The sequence below is a fragment of the Phodopus roborovskii genome, unplaced genomic scaffold, assembly GCF_943737965.1.
Source record: "Phodopus roborovskii unplaced genomic scaffold, PHOROB, whole genome shotgun sequence".
Classification (NCBI taxonomy): domain Eukaryota; kingdom Metazoa; phylum Chordata; class Mammalia; order Rodentia; family Cricetidae; genus Phodopus; species Phodopus roborovskii.
The window spans coordinates 18324790-18340856 of record NW_026125397.1 but is presented as its reverse complement, the minus strand read 5'-3'; the positions used below and the strand labels follow the sequence as shown (position 1 = coordinate 18340856).

General features: G+C 41.8%; 1 protein-coding gene across 2 annotated transcripts in view; it reads right to left on the bottom strand.

Moving 5' to 3' along the window:
* Window positions 1–16067, bottom strand: part of Gopc (golgi associated PDZ and coiled-coil motif containing) — a 37017-nt gene that overhangs the window by 11104 nt on the left and 9846 nt on the right. The window contains exons 2-5 of one of the 2 annotated variants that reach the window (XM_051175521.1): window positions 8321–8485; window positions 6703–6726; window positions 2926–3101; window positions 1439–1604 (exon numbers count right to left, since the gene is read on the bottom strand). In XM_051175521.1, coding sequence (XP_051031478.1) covers window positions 1439–1604; window positions 2926–3101; window positions 6703–6726; window positions 8321–8485 — 531 coding nt within the window. The remainder of the gene's footprint in view (window positions 1–1438; window positions 1605–2925; window positions 3102–6702; window positions 6727–8320; window positions 8486–16067) is intronic. The other variant, XM_051175522.1, reaches the window with a different exon arrangement.

Sequence of the window (16067 nt, the reverse complement as noted above, 5' to 3'; positions counted from 1 at the left end):
TTTTATTGTTTAAGGCTGTAGTGGCTTGAATGGGAATGGCTCATATTCTTGAATGTTTGCTTCCTAGCTGGTAGACTGTTAACAGAAGGGTCAGGAGGTGTGGTCTTGTCTCTCTCTGCTTGCTGCCTGCAGATCAGGATGAGTTCTTAGTCACTGCTCCTGAATCAAGCCTGCTTGTCTGTTTGTCATTATGCTTCCCATCATGATGACCAGGGGTTAACGCTGCATCTGGAAGCAAGCCCCCAGTTAAATGCTTCCTGTCATGAGTTGCCTTAGACTGAATGTTTCAGCCCAGCAGGAGAACAGTAACTTGTTGTGGAATATTATTGTGAAATGTGTTACATTCCTGTATGTTGTATTTGTGTAACTCTGTGAAGCGGTGTTACGTTGCCTGTCTAAACAAGGAGCAGAATGGCCAATGGCTAGGCAGGAGAGGGGTGGGCGGGGCTGGCGGGCAGACAGAATACATAGGGGGAGAAATCTAGGTTCAAGACAGAAGGAGGAGTGAGAGAAAGAGGAGAGGAGGGTGCTAGAGGCTAGCCACAGCCAGCCATGGAGTAAGAGCCAGGGGCAAAATGTAGTTAAAGAGAAATGGCACAACTTAGGTTACAAAAGCTGGCTAGAAACAAGCCAAGCTAAGGCTGGCTTGAGTAAGAATGTCTCTGTGTATTCATTTGGGAGCTGGCTGGTGAAAAAACAATAGTAACTAACACGAAGTCCACATTCATGTGGCACTAAAATATGTTAAACACTATGGAAAAGTTTGCTTCATATATTAATTTGTTTGTTTGAGACAAGGTCTCACTATGCAGCTCTGGGTGTCCTGGAACAAACTATGTAGACCAGGTTGGCCTCAAACTACTCACAGAGATCCACCTGCCTCTGCCTCCCAAATTCTGGGATTAAAGGCAAGTACCACTATACCTGTCCCATATATTAAATTGTTTTAGTTAAGGTCTGTGTAATAAATTAGAATGCTCATGAACAATGATGGTTACAGAAGCAGAAAACTGGATAGACTTCCAATTCCATCTAACTGAAGACCAAATAAATGTAAATGGCATTTCAGAATCTATGTTTGGATGTAGGTACCAAAACTTTCCTTGAAAACTTCTCCCAAAACCAACTTGCCACAGATAAGTCTATAATAAATTTAAGAGTGCCAATCATGATACAGGAAAAAAATTGAAATATGATCCAAAGTACAAGCAATTTGTGCTTGCTAGACAGGACTTACTGTCTATAGAAACACCACTCTTGGAACATTGAGACAGAAAAATGACCAAAATTCCTTTACGTAATTGAACCTTCTAAATATGTAACTACTTCAAAGAAGCTGAGCCCTTGAGTACAGGTTTCAAATGCTAGTAGAAGGGAAGAAAGCACAGAGGACTAGTAACCCAGGCACGGAGAGACTGAGTGGGAGGCAAGAACATACATGGCCTGGGGGCGCTTGCATGGGTCGCTTCAAGTCACTGCGTCCTCTGCAGGCTCTGATGACAGTTTTGTGGCGATGCAAATGTATTTCAGCTTCTAACTGGTTCCAGAGCTTATCGTGAGCAGGTCCCTTCATATCTCGTCCTAGTAACTGGATTTGTTGGACCCTTCACATGAGGAAAAAGAGAGTAGTTTTTCTTATGTTTAAGATAACTGAGAAGATTTGTTAATTTAAGTAGCTGTTGTATATATATTTCAGTTGATAATAAAACTAACACCCAAGTCTTTCCCAGTGTCTCTCAGTTTGTACAGGCAAACTGAAAGGAACAGGTATCTTTAAGGGGAAAACCAGCTTTAAAAAAATGTTTAAGCTGGGCAGTGGTGGCGCATGACTTTAAACCCAGCACTCGGGAGGCAGAGGCAGGCGGATCTCTGTGAGTTCGAGGCCAGCATGATTTACAGAGCAAGTGCCAGGACAGGCTCTAAGAGCTACACAGAGAAACCCTGTCTTGAAAAACCAAAATAAACAAATAAAATTAAAAAAAAAAAAAGGAAAGAAATAAGAACTCCTTTAATTATATACTTAATTTAAATATATCCAAGAAACCATTTTTTTGAGATCAATGGCACCATGTTTTATTTGGCATAATTGAGTTCAGTGTACTATTAAACAGGGGCAGTTAGATGATGACATGAACTATGTAAGAACGTTTCCTTTAATGTCTAAGTTTATTTTTACAAAGCCATTAGAAGATTTTTATTTCAAAATGATAAAAATTATTTTCTTCAGGGCGGGAGAGAGACAGCTCAGAGGTTAAGAGCACTTGGTGCTCTTGAAGAGGACCGGGGTTCAGTTCCCACACCCACATGGTGACTCACAATCATCTGTCACTCTTACTCCAAGGGATCTGAACCCCTCTTCTGACCTCTGATATATGCGGTGCATATACAGCATGCAGGCAGGCAAAATATACATATAAAATAAAATTTACAAATCTAAAATTATTTAAAAATATTTGCTTCATCTCAGTTCTGAATAGAATATTAAAATGAGTATAAAATGTTTTGATACTAGCTTGTCATGCAAGTTTGTGACTAATTCCCCTAACAATATTAAAGCCAACAGAACTAACTTTATTGTAAAATTACTTTTATTCTCAAATATATGAGGGTCTGAAAGATCAGCTGTAAAGGACACGGGGTTCCTTGCTGCTGACCACGTGGGCGCTGCCCGCTGCAGTCAAGGCAGTTAATACTGAAAGGAACTGCACTGCAGTCACAGGCGTCTCGCATCAAGTTAGCGTCTGTCTGCATTTGTAAACTACGCTTATTTAGTATGAATAAATCAATCTGAAATACATAACACTGCCAATATTAATGCAACACTGCTAACCTACAGCTGCATGTAAAAATGACCGAGTGTTCATTCACAAGAGGTGAGTCAACGGCTTGTCACCTGAGAACACAAGCAGAGCTGTTTTTACACACCTGCCCGCCAGCTCCTTATCCAAGTACTTGGCAGCCAGCCTGGCCCCGTAGACTTCGGCCTGGAGGACGGCTATGTGCCTTCGCAGGGCCTCATTCTCCTTCCTTAGCTGCTTCACCTCAGCTTCGAGTTGGGCTTCTTTCACTTTTTCTGTTTTATTTGCTTCAAGCTCTCTTTCCTATGGTGATTTTAAAAACATAATTTTATAACAATCTTTATGATTCTATAGCTCTTTAAAAATCACACACAAGCTCAGCATATAAATCAAACAATGAAAACACAGGGAACTGGGCTTAACACAAAGGCTGAATCTAGTTCTTTCTTTTGTTTTTATATTCATTTTCAGTGCGGGCCACACGGATGTGGGCTGCCCATGGAGGAGGCTGAGAGAAGGGATCAGATCCCTTGGAGCTGCAGGGTCCTCTGGAAGAATCGCAAGTGCTCTTTTTGCTTTCCAAGACAGGGTTTCTCTGTGTAACAGCTTTGGCTGTCCTGGAACTCACACTGTAGATCACGCTGGCCTCAAACTCACAGAGATCCGCCTGCCTCTGCCTCCCGAGTACTGGGGTTAAAGGCCTGCGCCACCACCTCATGGCTCAGCAAGTGCTCCTGACTGCTGGTCCATCTCTTTAGATGATGATTCTCTTTTGTTTTTGAAGCTAAAGTCTTGGCAGGTATCTCAGGCTGGCCTGGAATTCACTATATAGCCCAGGCTAGCCCTGAACCTGAAATCCTTCATCCATCTCTCAAGTGCTGAGATTAGGGATACATAAAACAATGCATCCTGATATTACAAGAAACAAGAGCAGTCTTTAAGCAGGAGACCGAGTCTACTTTCTAAACACGCCTGAAGAAACTAGACTAATAGAAATGTAACAGAGCATCCACAGCAGCTCACGACTGCAAGACTCGGGGGTTGCAGTGGAAGGGTCCTGAGTTCCCAGTCACCCTTGGCTACACATAGTTCCGGCTAGCTTTTACCCACTGGACCATCTCACTGTTCCACTCTAAGTTTTCAGAGACCACCTATAACCATGCATGGAGAGAGCCTGTAGTCATTATGTTAGAGCACACACCGAAATAATATGTAGGAAGAATGGCTATGTGTGGAGTAGTCTTAATCTCTGGATCTAGCTCATGTATTTGTAACTTTCAGCAGATCACGGAGTGATTTTTCTAGGGAAAACAACTTCTTTCCTTTGCCTCCTATGAAGTAAAATAGTCATCCATTTCAGCTCTCATAAAAGAAGCCATCTTCAGCCTTCAACGTGAATCAACAGGTATTAGAGGACATAATCCCAAATAATAACCATAAAGTTTCTGTTTTGTTTGAGACAGAGTTTCTCTGTGTAGCCCTAGCTGCCCTGGAACTCACTCTGTAGACCAGGCTGGCCTCAAATGGAGAGATCTGCCTGCCTCTGCCTCCTGAGTGCTGGGATTAAAGGTCCCAACCATCGCTTGGCTAAATTTTTACTCTAAGTTCACACACAAGAATTAATGTTCACTTTTCCCTGAGTTTATACAGTGTGTTTACACTCACAGACCATGGGATCAGGATCCAAGTATAAAATGGGAGGCTTCAGGTCAAAGCAGAATGCAAAATGGGAGGTACAAATCCTGCCCAAAGAAAGGCAAATTCCAAATCAGATGCTCACTAATTGTGTGGCCAATCACACCTCTCCTGGCAGTTGAATAGAGACGCCAGAGGTATTAGTTCTGAGTCAAAAGTGCCCAAACACTCCACACTGGCATTATACTGATCAGAGCTGCTTGTGCCGACTTACAGAAGTCCACAGAGCCTGTTCATGAGATACAGCCAACATTACTCAACTCACCATTATGTCCCCTTTATGAATACTTTGCTTCTCACAGGAAAAACTGTTTCTGTTGAGGAACTGGCAAACGTATTATTCTATGTTATAGGCAACAACTAAGTAGTTATTTTTCCTTTTATTCTAGGTATTGAGAAGGTACACAATAGATATTTACCCAGTCACTGGGAGGCTGAGACAGGACAATCAGGAGTTCAAAGCCAGCCTCAGTTATATAGCAAGTTTGGAGCTAGCCCAGGCTACCAGGGATCCTGTCTTAAAGCAAACAAACAGTTGAGCATGAATGATGGCTCCTGTTATCCCAGCACTCTGGAGGCAGAGAGGCATGAGAAACTGCTCAAGTCTGAAGCCAGCTTGGGCTAAACAGCACGTTCCAGGACAGTCAGTACTATATAGTGAGGTTTGTCTTAATAAAGAAGGGGGCCAATTTATTGAAATATTTTGGTACTAATTTAGTTGATGCTTTGCTCTATTTTGACCAACATCAAAAATGATGTTCAAATACAAGGTGTGACAAAATCTTAATATACATGTATTTTAAGTGCATTATATGTGTACATACATGTGCATTTTCTTTGAGTACAAATGTCTGGTATATATAAGGCTGGGAGTGTGGCTTATTGGTGGAATGCTTGCCTAGCATGGGTCTGACCCCAGCTGGGGAACCCTGTCTCATTGATAAGAATAGGTATTATATAACTGACAAACAGAAGGAAAATAAGCAGGTTTTTTGTTTTGTTTTGTTTTTTAGCTTTTGCAAACATGCATACACATATGTCCACCACAATTATAGACAGTATTAGAAGGGGTTTGGGAAGCTAGTAATGCAGACTCTCTTTGGAATTACTAATCTGCCTCCCTCCTGTCCCCCACCTTTCTTTTCCTCTGTCCCATCACATAGCCCAGGCTGGCTGTGCCACCTTGCCTGATTTTATGTGGTGCTGGGAACTGACCCCGGGGCTCTACCCATGCTAGCCATACCCACCGAGCTTCATTCCCAGCTTGAGGACCAAGAGTCTTTTGGTGTATAGATTATATAAACACTACTTCCAGGATTATTTCCTTTCAATTACTCTAATGAGCCAGTTACAGTGCACTTATGAATTTCTGATGCTTATGAGGCTACCACTTTCTGTGACAGTCTCTGAGACTTGAAATTAAGACAGGCAAGCAAGCCAGCCAGTCATGGGGATGCACACACCTTTAACCCTAGTGCTTGTAGGGCAGAGGCAGTCAGACCTCTGTGAATTCAAGGACAGTCTGTCATTTAGAAAAATATATAAACAAGAACACGATTAAAGAAACTGAAGAGAATTACTTTAAGATTTAAAGACAATTTGTAAATTTGTTTCCTGGTTAACCTTTTTGTATTAGGTAATAAACATGAAGTTTGTTTCAAGTTTTAGACTTATAAAAAGTGAATTTTCATAAGTGGTAAAGTCATAAAGAATTTATATACTATTACTGTAGAAAATCATTTCTGATAAAAAAAAAAAAAAAAACTTAAAAGGCAGCGCTTTAAAGGCTACACAATCATTTCCAAACCTGCAAAAATGTCCTAACACATGCAGTGGATGGCGGAATCAGCATGCACTCTCTCTTAATGGGAACGAGTTGAGACAGGAACTTGATGGTAGTAAACTAGGCCTGCTTAATACACCTTCAATACCCTCATGCAGGTATTTTTGCCGCAGTAGAAGTGTGAGCAAGTTACAAGACTCAAAAGTTCTCAAAACTTGAGGGGCTCTGCTAATAATGGCTGTAATCACAAAGGAAAGGTGAGTCTTTAGCTACATGCAGTGAGAAAAACACAAAGGGCACCCTCTGAACTTGTCCGGTATCTGAACTCAGAAAAACTGGCATTAACATTGTTTTCAAATACAAAGTGTGACAACAGGTAATACACAAACAGCAGAATAAATAAAGCAAGAGAAGCAACAGACTTACCAGCTCCTCCACAGAGGGGACAGACTTCAGATATAAGAGAAAAGTGTTATAATTAGAAAACCATTGAACAAATGAATTTATCTAGAGGCATCATCATTACAAGGGAAACTTCCATATGTTGAGTATCAGCTGGGTAAAGCTCATTAGCACAAATGTATTTGCAAATCTATAAACAACAGTTATAATAGCCTAAAGTTTTTAAAATTAAAATTAGTTAATACCACTGGCCCACTATTTGTTTGTCTACAGCACCTGCTAAAAGTTTAGAAACTCAAACTGGGCAGTGATGGCACACACTTTTAGTCCCAGCCCTCAGGAGGCAGAGTCAGGATTGCCTCTGTGAGTTCAAGGCCAGCCTGGTCCACAAAGTGAAGTCCAGAACAGCCAGGGCTACACAGAGAAACCCTGTCTCAAAAAAAAAAAAAAAAAAAAAAAAAAAAAAAAAAAAAAACCAACAAAGCAAAGCAGAAAGAAAAAGAAAACCCTTAAGAACTCTTCCAACGAATGGTTCTCCACGTTAATATCATAGCTCAACTAAGAACTTAAGATCTGACTTCTAAGGTGGTTAATGAAACACTATTGGACAGAGCCATGCCCTTGAGTTTATGAGGACTTTAGGAGAATATAAATGCTGAAGTAGACTGCTTGAAACCAGTCAAGCCTAATTAAGTAAAATCTAAACATGTACTATATTCAGGACACCAACAGCACTGATTCAGTCTGTCTCTCTCAAGCTTTACCTTTCTTACTCCTGTCTTTGTATATTTAAAAATGTCTGGCACATGGAATGCACTCTACACATAGGTTAAACTGAGACAAATCTTACTAGTTTGTTTTCTATTTAAATAGCCTGTTTTGAGTAAGGGCATTATGGCTAATTAGAGTGAACTCACAACAAAACAATATATAGACGCGACACAATGTTCAGTAGCAGAAGAAATGCTTACACTCTACTGAGAGCTAAGAATCCTGTTGGTTCCCTTCTCTGTATTATCAGCGCTCTGACTTTACCAAGATACACAGACTAACATACAGCTAGGGCTAAGCCAAAGGCACTGGCCAAAATTCCTGAGGAAATTTAATGAGTGTTCTTTATGAAGGCTAACATAGTTAAGAAGAGTTTTTCTGCCCCTCTTTAAGCTCTTTCTTGTCCCTGCCTAGACACAGACTCGAGAAAATGCCAAGGCTGGTACTTTTCTGCTAACAATGGTAGACTACCACAGAACAAGAACCCCAACCCCTAGAATATGGACTGGCCACATCAGTTCTGGGGTACCTGCCTCAGGGTTAGCTGAGGAAAAAAAAACCAACAAAACTATTCAAGAACAATCTCAACATTACTCGGAACTTTTGCTATAGCAGCTGAATTTAACCCTGACAGACAGAACTAAAACTTGTTTAGGTTAATCATAAATACCCCTTAAATGTATTTACACAAATAGTTTAAAATGGAGCAATTTCAATTCCATCAGGTAGCTATTGATATTATCACAGATGCTACTGGTGAATGTGATGACAAACTTCCTATTGCCTGAATTCTCACAGCATTTTATAACTGTAACTGTTAAAAAAAAAAAAATCACCTTTGCCCCCTCAGTGCACATCGTGCTTCACTTACCAGTTTTGCCTTGATGGTGCCGGAGTCAACACTTTGGCCAGTTTTGGCGTGCAGCTGGAGCTGCGTGGAGTGCAGCTGTAAAAGCTGGTCATGTACTTCTTTCTGTAGCACAACTTTCTCCGCTTGAGTCTCTGTCAGCTCAGATCGTAGGTCGACCAGCTGTGCCTGACAAGAGCGAGAGAAAATCAGAAGGGGCTTCATTTCCTCTATGATAAAGAATGGCCAAAAGACAACCCTTGAGGAAAGCAGAAACGCTAGCCCACCATTAGGTGACCAAGCTGACGAGAGGGCTGGAGAGATGTCCAGGGAGTAAAAGCGTACGCTGCCGCCTTTGACCCTCAGGACTCATGTGCGCATGTACAGATAAGTAAAATGCCATTAAAAAATGGAAACTGACCAGAACCAAGTGTGAAAATCACCAGTGGAGAGAGAACACTGCCGTCAGCAGTGTCTCCTAGTAACAGGTTACTTCTACTTTACACAGCTTACTCTAAGAAACCTTTACAAAGGCATTTCATCTTTATCCTCAAAGCTTTTGAAATTATACACGCGCGGAGTACACAGTTCATCACACTGCTCAGACAGTATGTGTTGTGGCGGTCACTAACATGAATATTATGTTAGTGGGGTTCTGTCTTCAGCCCGAAAGAATCTTAGACTTCTTAAATGTCTCCCACTTGCAACATTCATTAATCCCAATATTTCCAATCCAAGCTGCCTTGAACCTGAGATGACTCTGAACTTTGGGTCCTTCTGCCTCCACTTCCTGGGTGCTCAGGTTAGATGCGTATTTCCATGTTCCATTTATGTGCAGCTAGGGACTGAATCCTGGCTCCTGTATGTTCAGGCAAGCCCTCTACCAGCTGAGCTATACCCCCTGCCCCTCTCTTTTAAAAATTTCATTGTATGTATTCACTGTGCATGGCTCTGTGTTACCCAAGGGCACTGTCACAGAGGCGTGTATTTGTGTTTGGCTTATGCCTGCCCTCCACTCTCCTAGCCTCCCTTACAACTCCTTTCACTGGGTTTTTACACAACCCCAGGTATTCGGGCATATAAAATAAACACCGAACCATTTCCTAGCAACAAATCATACATTTATTTTAAAGCAACCGTTATACAATTTCCCCATTTATTAAAGACCAACACTAATTTGCATCATGAGAAATGCTTACTTATTTTTCTACAGTTCTTGGCTGAGGATATAATACTATAAGACACATGTGGGCAACATGTGGTTGAGGACAGCTATGAATGATGCCCGACACAAAATGGTAAGCATAACTGAAACATAATCTTTTCACAACCCGATCACACGGTTCTCAATTGTGAACGCCACAGATGACACCAGGTCCCCAGGTTTGGCGAACCTTTGGGAGCACCTTCAACCTTTTTCAGACTTGATCAATATTCTGATTTTGATAACTGTCAGTGCAGAGACTACAGTTCTGCGTGCAGATACATGCTTAGGACCGGTACAAAATTTGTTGGAAATTCTTTCCTAATTCCAAGTCAAAATTCATTTCACAATAAAAAATTAGTAATTAAAAATACTATTATTTTTATTTATGTGTCTAGACGTACACATGCCACGTATGTGCAGGCACCCGATGAAGCCAGAAGGTACTGGATTTCCTGAAGCTGGAGTCACAGAGGGTTGTGAGCTAGATGACATGGGTCCTGGGAACTGGAACGGGGTCATCTGAAAAATCAGCAAACGCTGAAGCACAGAGCACCTCCCCAACCTCCAAATAGTTATGTGTTCATTTATTTGTATGTACACGCCAGTGTGGCGGTCAGAGGACGGCCTTGGGTGTTGGTCCCCATCGTCTACCTGCTCGCTGCTGCACTGAGCGTTCCAGGCTACCCGCCTCAAGGCTTCAGGGGACTCTCTTGCGCTGGCCTCACACCTTGTGCCAGACACACGGACACACGGACACACAGCACCACTTTCACATTGGTTCGAAGGATCTGAGCCAAGCCGTGAGGCTGCACCGCAAGTGCTTTCTCTGCTGAGCCATCTCCTTGGCTCACAACCGGTTCTATTTACCTATGTGCTTTTTTCTTTTCTGCTGTTGCTGCTGAGACAGGGATCCTCTGGCTCTGGCTGTCCTGGAACTCACTTTATAGACCAGGCTGGACACGAACTCACAGATCTTCCTGCCTCTGCCTCCCAAGTGCTGGAATTAAAGGTGTATGTCACCACTGCCCCCCCCCCTTTAAATGAAACTCGATTACCAATTTTTGAGATTGAACATTCTAACGCAATATAATCCATTTATATAGTAATTTGAGATTTACATGTTGAATAATAACGGGAAAACATGAAGTCTGTTTCCCGTGCCCTGGACATATCTGCAAGTAAGTGTTTGACTGTGAATTGATTTTTCGTTGCTGCAATTCAGAAACCTTTTACTGTTTTCTAATCTTTCGGGACCCTGACACTCAGCTACAAGACCTCATATAAGAGGCAAATCTCAATTTATGGAGCTGTGGGGCCTTTAGTTTAATTTTATTTATTTTGTTGTTGTTGTTGTTTTTTGGTCAGAAAATTACCCTTTGCACCATGTGGCAGTTATTTTAAGCACAAAGCGCCAAGTGCTGATGAGATTGCAGTGAACCTAAGCATCAGGGTTAACTGCAAGTTTCCAGTTACAGCAGGGAAGCCCCTCAAGAGGGCTTACATATTAGCTTTCCGTTTCTGCACAGTGGGTAACCCTTTTACCATTGGGTACTACGCATAACCATAGATTTGTTCTTCCTAACTAGCCAGCACCTGCAACTTTCTTTCCTATTCAACGCAAAAGAATTTTAAGATTTAATTTTTAACTTGAAAATTAAAAGTCCAGAGAACTATACTGTCATAAAAAAAAAAAAAAAAAAAAAATGTAGGTAGCCCAAAGATGGTTAGCTCGGCTCAGAGGAAAACCAACTTAGGGCCCCAACACTGCGGTGGCTTTCTAAATCATCTGCTACCACGGCGATTTGAGAAAGGGAAATAAAGGGTTTTATAATGTTGAAGACAGTGTTAGCAACGTTCTGTGCAGTACGTTCAAAATTAAAGATCAACAACAAAACAGGGCAGGAACCTTTCCAAAGCGCTGGGCAGGGAGGAGGGTAGGGAGGAGGGCAGGAGCACAGCGCTTGGCAGGGAGCAGGGCAGGGAGGAGGGCAGGGAGCAGGGCAGGGAGGAGGGCAGGGAGGAGGGCAGGGAGCAGGGCAGGGAGCAGGGCAGGGAGGAGGGCAGGGAGCAGGGCAGGGAGGAGGGCAGGGAGCAGGGCAGGCGGTCTTAGATGTGCGATCTTTGCGGAAGGGCAAAGCGGAGACGTGCACTGGGGCCAGGCGCAGAGGTGTAATAACCCGACACAGAGTCACACGGAGAAGAGAATGCAGGGCTGGGACCTGGAAACTTACTAGTAAGGGATGGTCCGAGAGGAAGAGGAAAAAAGTCAGCACGAAAGGACATCAAACCAAACTGCGGCATTGCAAATTGCAAAAACACCGCCACATGTGACGGTTAGTGTTAATTGCGAAGTTGACAGAATCAGAGTTCCCTGGAGATGGGCCTTTGGGTGTGTGCGTATGTGTGGTACTGTGTTAACTCGAGTGGGAGGATCCATCTTAATTGCAGTTGGAAGCATCCTCTGGGTAGAGAGAGGATCCCACACATAATAAAATGCAGAACTCCGGCAGAGCGCAGCACGCACAAGTATCTCCTGGTCTCTGCTCCTCCACATCGGATGCGCCATGACCAGCTGTCTCAGCTCCTGGGCTACAGCTTCCCCACAGCAATGGACTGTATGTAACGTGAACTGCGACACAGGGCCCTTCCGGAAGTTGCTTCTGCCAAGGAAGAAACTGATTTTTGATTGTTTATTGTGAGTACTATCAGGAGTCGGGCGGGGCACGTGGAGGTCAGGGACAGCTCTGTCCAGATGGTTCTCTTCCACTGTGGCATGGGCTCTGCGACAGAGCAAAGCTAGCTCTTGGGGCTAGTGTCAGGTGCCTTTACCCCATGAGGGTTCCTGTTGCTATTGTTTTTAGACTGGGTCTATGTAGCCCTGGCTGGACTGGAACTACATGAAGACTAGGCTGCTCTGGGATTACAGGGGTGTCACAGCCCTATCTTACCATATGGGTAGCAGAGGAAAAGAGTTTGCAGGGAACTGCTCAAGGGCCACACTTGAGAGAAGTCAGGCATCCAGGGCAGCTAGGGGCCCTCAAAAACCAAACAAACAAAAACAAACAAAAAACAAAACAACAACAAAAGCAAGGCGGAAGGTGAGAACCGAGTCCCAGAAGTTGTCTGACCTCCACACGCAGACTGACTTATGCCCACCTATCCACCCATCCAGAAGGAGGTAAATAATAACACTTCTTTTTTTAAGATGGAGAATGACCAAGGATCTGGATTCCCTGCTGTCCGGAAGCAGTTCTCTGGCCTCTGTGACCTGTCTGCTGCTTCAGCTTTCCAGTCATGAGGATAGACAGTCTCTCCCCTTGGCATCTGCTGGTGACTCGTGTCTGTCTGGGCTCCTTGGAAACCCGTCTGCCACACAGGAACTTTTGCACTTGAGATGGGGGTAGGTTCTGCTATTTCAGCTCACCATGTTCTGGAATGTGTGAGGATAGCTTCACACCTACTTTTGTTGGGCAGTTAAAAACGTTTTTTACAAAGGTGCTTGCATCACACCTTCCCTTAGAACACAAGTTCTCCTTGCTTTGATTGTAACAGGAAAGAAAGCTGTGATAGTTTAGAGCGTCTCAACCTGTGGGTCTGACCCTTTCACAGGAGTCTCCTATCAGACTGTCCTGCATATCAGATATTTACGTTACAATTTATAACAGCAGCAAAACTACACTTATGAAGGAGCAACAAAAATAATTTTATGATTGGTGGTCATCACAGCACGAGAAACTATAGTAAAGCATTAAGAAGGTTGAGAACCAGTGGTTTGGACTGACACTGTGCAAAAGAAACTGCCAGACATTTCATTTGAGTACTTCTCATAACTACATTAATAAATAAAGCCAGCAAAATAGTTCAGTAAAGGTGTCTGCCACCAAGCCCGATGATCTAATTTCAACCCCTAGGAGGCCAACAAGGTAGAAGGGGAGAACTGACATCCACATGCAATGTAAAAACGTTTAAAAAAAGAAAGCTACAAAGTGAATTTAAGCTCAACTTGGGCTACCTGAGATTAAACATACACACACACACACACACACACACACACACACACACAAGTAAAAAGGCAAGTGGAATAAGTTTCTGTAGTATAGTTTATTTAATATAACATATGTAAACATAAATCAACATTTAACACTGAGATATTACATTTTTACACCAGGTCTGTAGGTCCATTATGTAAATAACTGTAATACCTGTAAATATCTAAATCAGAACTAGCCATTTCCCAAGTACATACAATGGCCACATCACGCTAGTAACACTGTACTAGGGAGTACAGATCTACACTGTTGATTATGATGCCAAACCAGGAATAAATTTTATTATGATTTCAATGCTTAAAGGGATAATACTAGAAACTGAATCATTACATACAATAAACATATATAATATGTAAAATAGGGTAGTATTCCATTTCTATTGCTTCTACAAGAGTATGTAGCAGGTTTCATTTTTGATTTTCAGCACTAGGGATCAAACTTGACCCTACATTAGATAAGCGCTTTCTCTCTAGTCCTAAGTGACAGTTTCTACTTTCTTTGATAAATCTTCAACAGAAAAAAAACTCACAAGACTAACCTTACCAGTACCATAAAGATGGTGGACAGAGCTTATTCAACAAATTATTTACCAAAGAAAAAATGGTAAACATTAAAAACCACACCCCACTAGACCATGTTCAGCACACTATGAAGACCACTGTTTCAAAGTACAAGCGAGCCAGGCCTAGGAGGTAAAACAGACAACAGAAAAACAAATATTTTCATAATATGTATGTATGTACTCTGGGCAATATATGTAGGAAAACAAATATTTTCATAATATATATGTATGTACTCTGGGCAATATATGTAGCTTGTATTAAGCCCAGCATACCCACAAAGTTCAATTTACAACGAATTGTTTGTCTCTTTCCCTGCTGTGGCCTTTCACACTTATGTTTGATGTTTTTCTCTGCAATGTTGTCTAATGTACTTTTTCATTCTTTGCATTTCTTATAAACTGGAAGTTGAAACTAAATGTTTTTAGCTTTCCTAGTAAGAACATGAGTATGCTCTGTATTTCATAAGCAGACTTACAGAGTCTAGTTGTCTTATATCTACGTTTTCTCTTTTAATCCACAAATAGTATGATGTACTAATACACGTAAAAGCTGTCATTAACAAAGAGATACAAATGCAAACTAGATGTAATTATATCCTAAAAGTATTAAAAAATGGGACTGTGAACAGGTTTGAATGTGGTCTATCACATAGGTTCAATTAAATGTAATTTCCTCTTAGCTTGCTCAACATAAAAATAAATATTGGGGCTAGAGAGATGGCTATGTGGTTAAGAACACTGGCAGCTCTTTTCAGAAGGCAGCTCTTTCAGAAGACCCAGGTTCAATCCCCGGAACCCACATGGTGATTCACAACTGTCTATAAGTCCAGTACCAGGGGATTTGATGATCTCTTCTGACCTTCACGGGCACCAGGCACACATGGTTCATAGACATACAAGCAGACAAAACACACATACACATACAATAAAAAAAGAAGATGATGCAGGTATCAAAATCTGAAATTTTAGTTTATAGCCAGGGAATGAGACTATTTCTGATTTACTCTAAATTTTGTAATATATAGTAAATCCCTTTCTTGCTTAAAATATAAGCATTCAGCCAAGGAAAATTTAGATATGCGTAAAACTTTAGGTAGTGATTTAAAATTTCTTCATACTATTTAATGGTCACCTTACAACATAGCAGAACTCTGGAAAGGGACCTTCGAGAACACAAAGACTACGATTACTATGATTATGACAATATTTAGGTAATGCAATCAAAGGTACATACTTTCTCAGACTACCTAAGTGGTCAGTGGCCAAGCTGAATTCTGCATCCAATTCTGACATCCAGGGCAGCACTGTGGAAGTATGATCATCAAGCAGGAACCGGAGGAAAACTGTGACTCCCTCGTTACAGTATGTGGCTAGTGCCGACAACAGTCACACTCCCACAAAGCAAGCATCTACCGACCATATGGCAGGCGTGTGCAGTAGCACTGTTTGTCATACTTTTTTATAGTTAAGGAAATGGAAATCAGGGTTTAAACAGCTCACCTAAGACACAGCCAAACAAGGCCTGAAGCTAGTTTAACAATTAAAAAAAAAAAGCGCAAGGGTCTTCTATCTCATTGTTGACAATACCTTTCTCCCTTTGCAAATAAGCATGAAGCTTTTTTTTTTTTTTTTTTTTTTTTTTGCTGTTTGGTTTTTGAAGACAGGGTTTCTCTGTGTGTAGCACTGGCTGTCTCAGAACTCACTCTATAGACCAGGCTGGCCTCACAGAGATCCGCCTGCCTCTACCTTCTGAGTGCTGGGATTGAATGCATGTGCCATCACCTCTTGGTATAATATGAAGCCTTTTATTTCATTAAAGAAACTGTCACCATAAGTTTTCCTTGCTTGTCATTACTTCTTTGTTCAAAGTGCTGCTTCAATTCTGTGTACGCTTATGGGTGTGACTTGAATACATAAGGGTGTCTGAGGGTTCCGTACATGGATACAGTATAT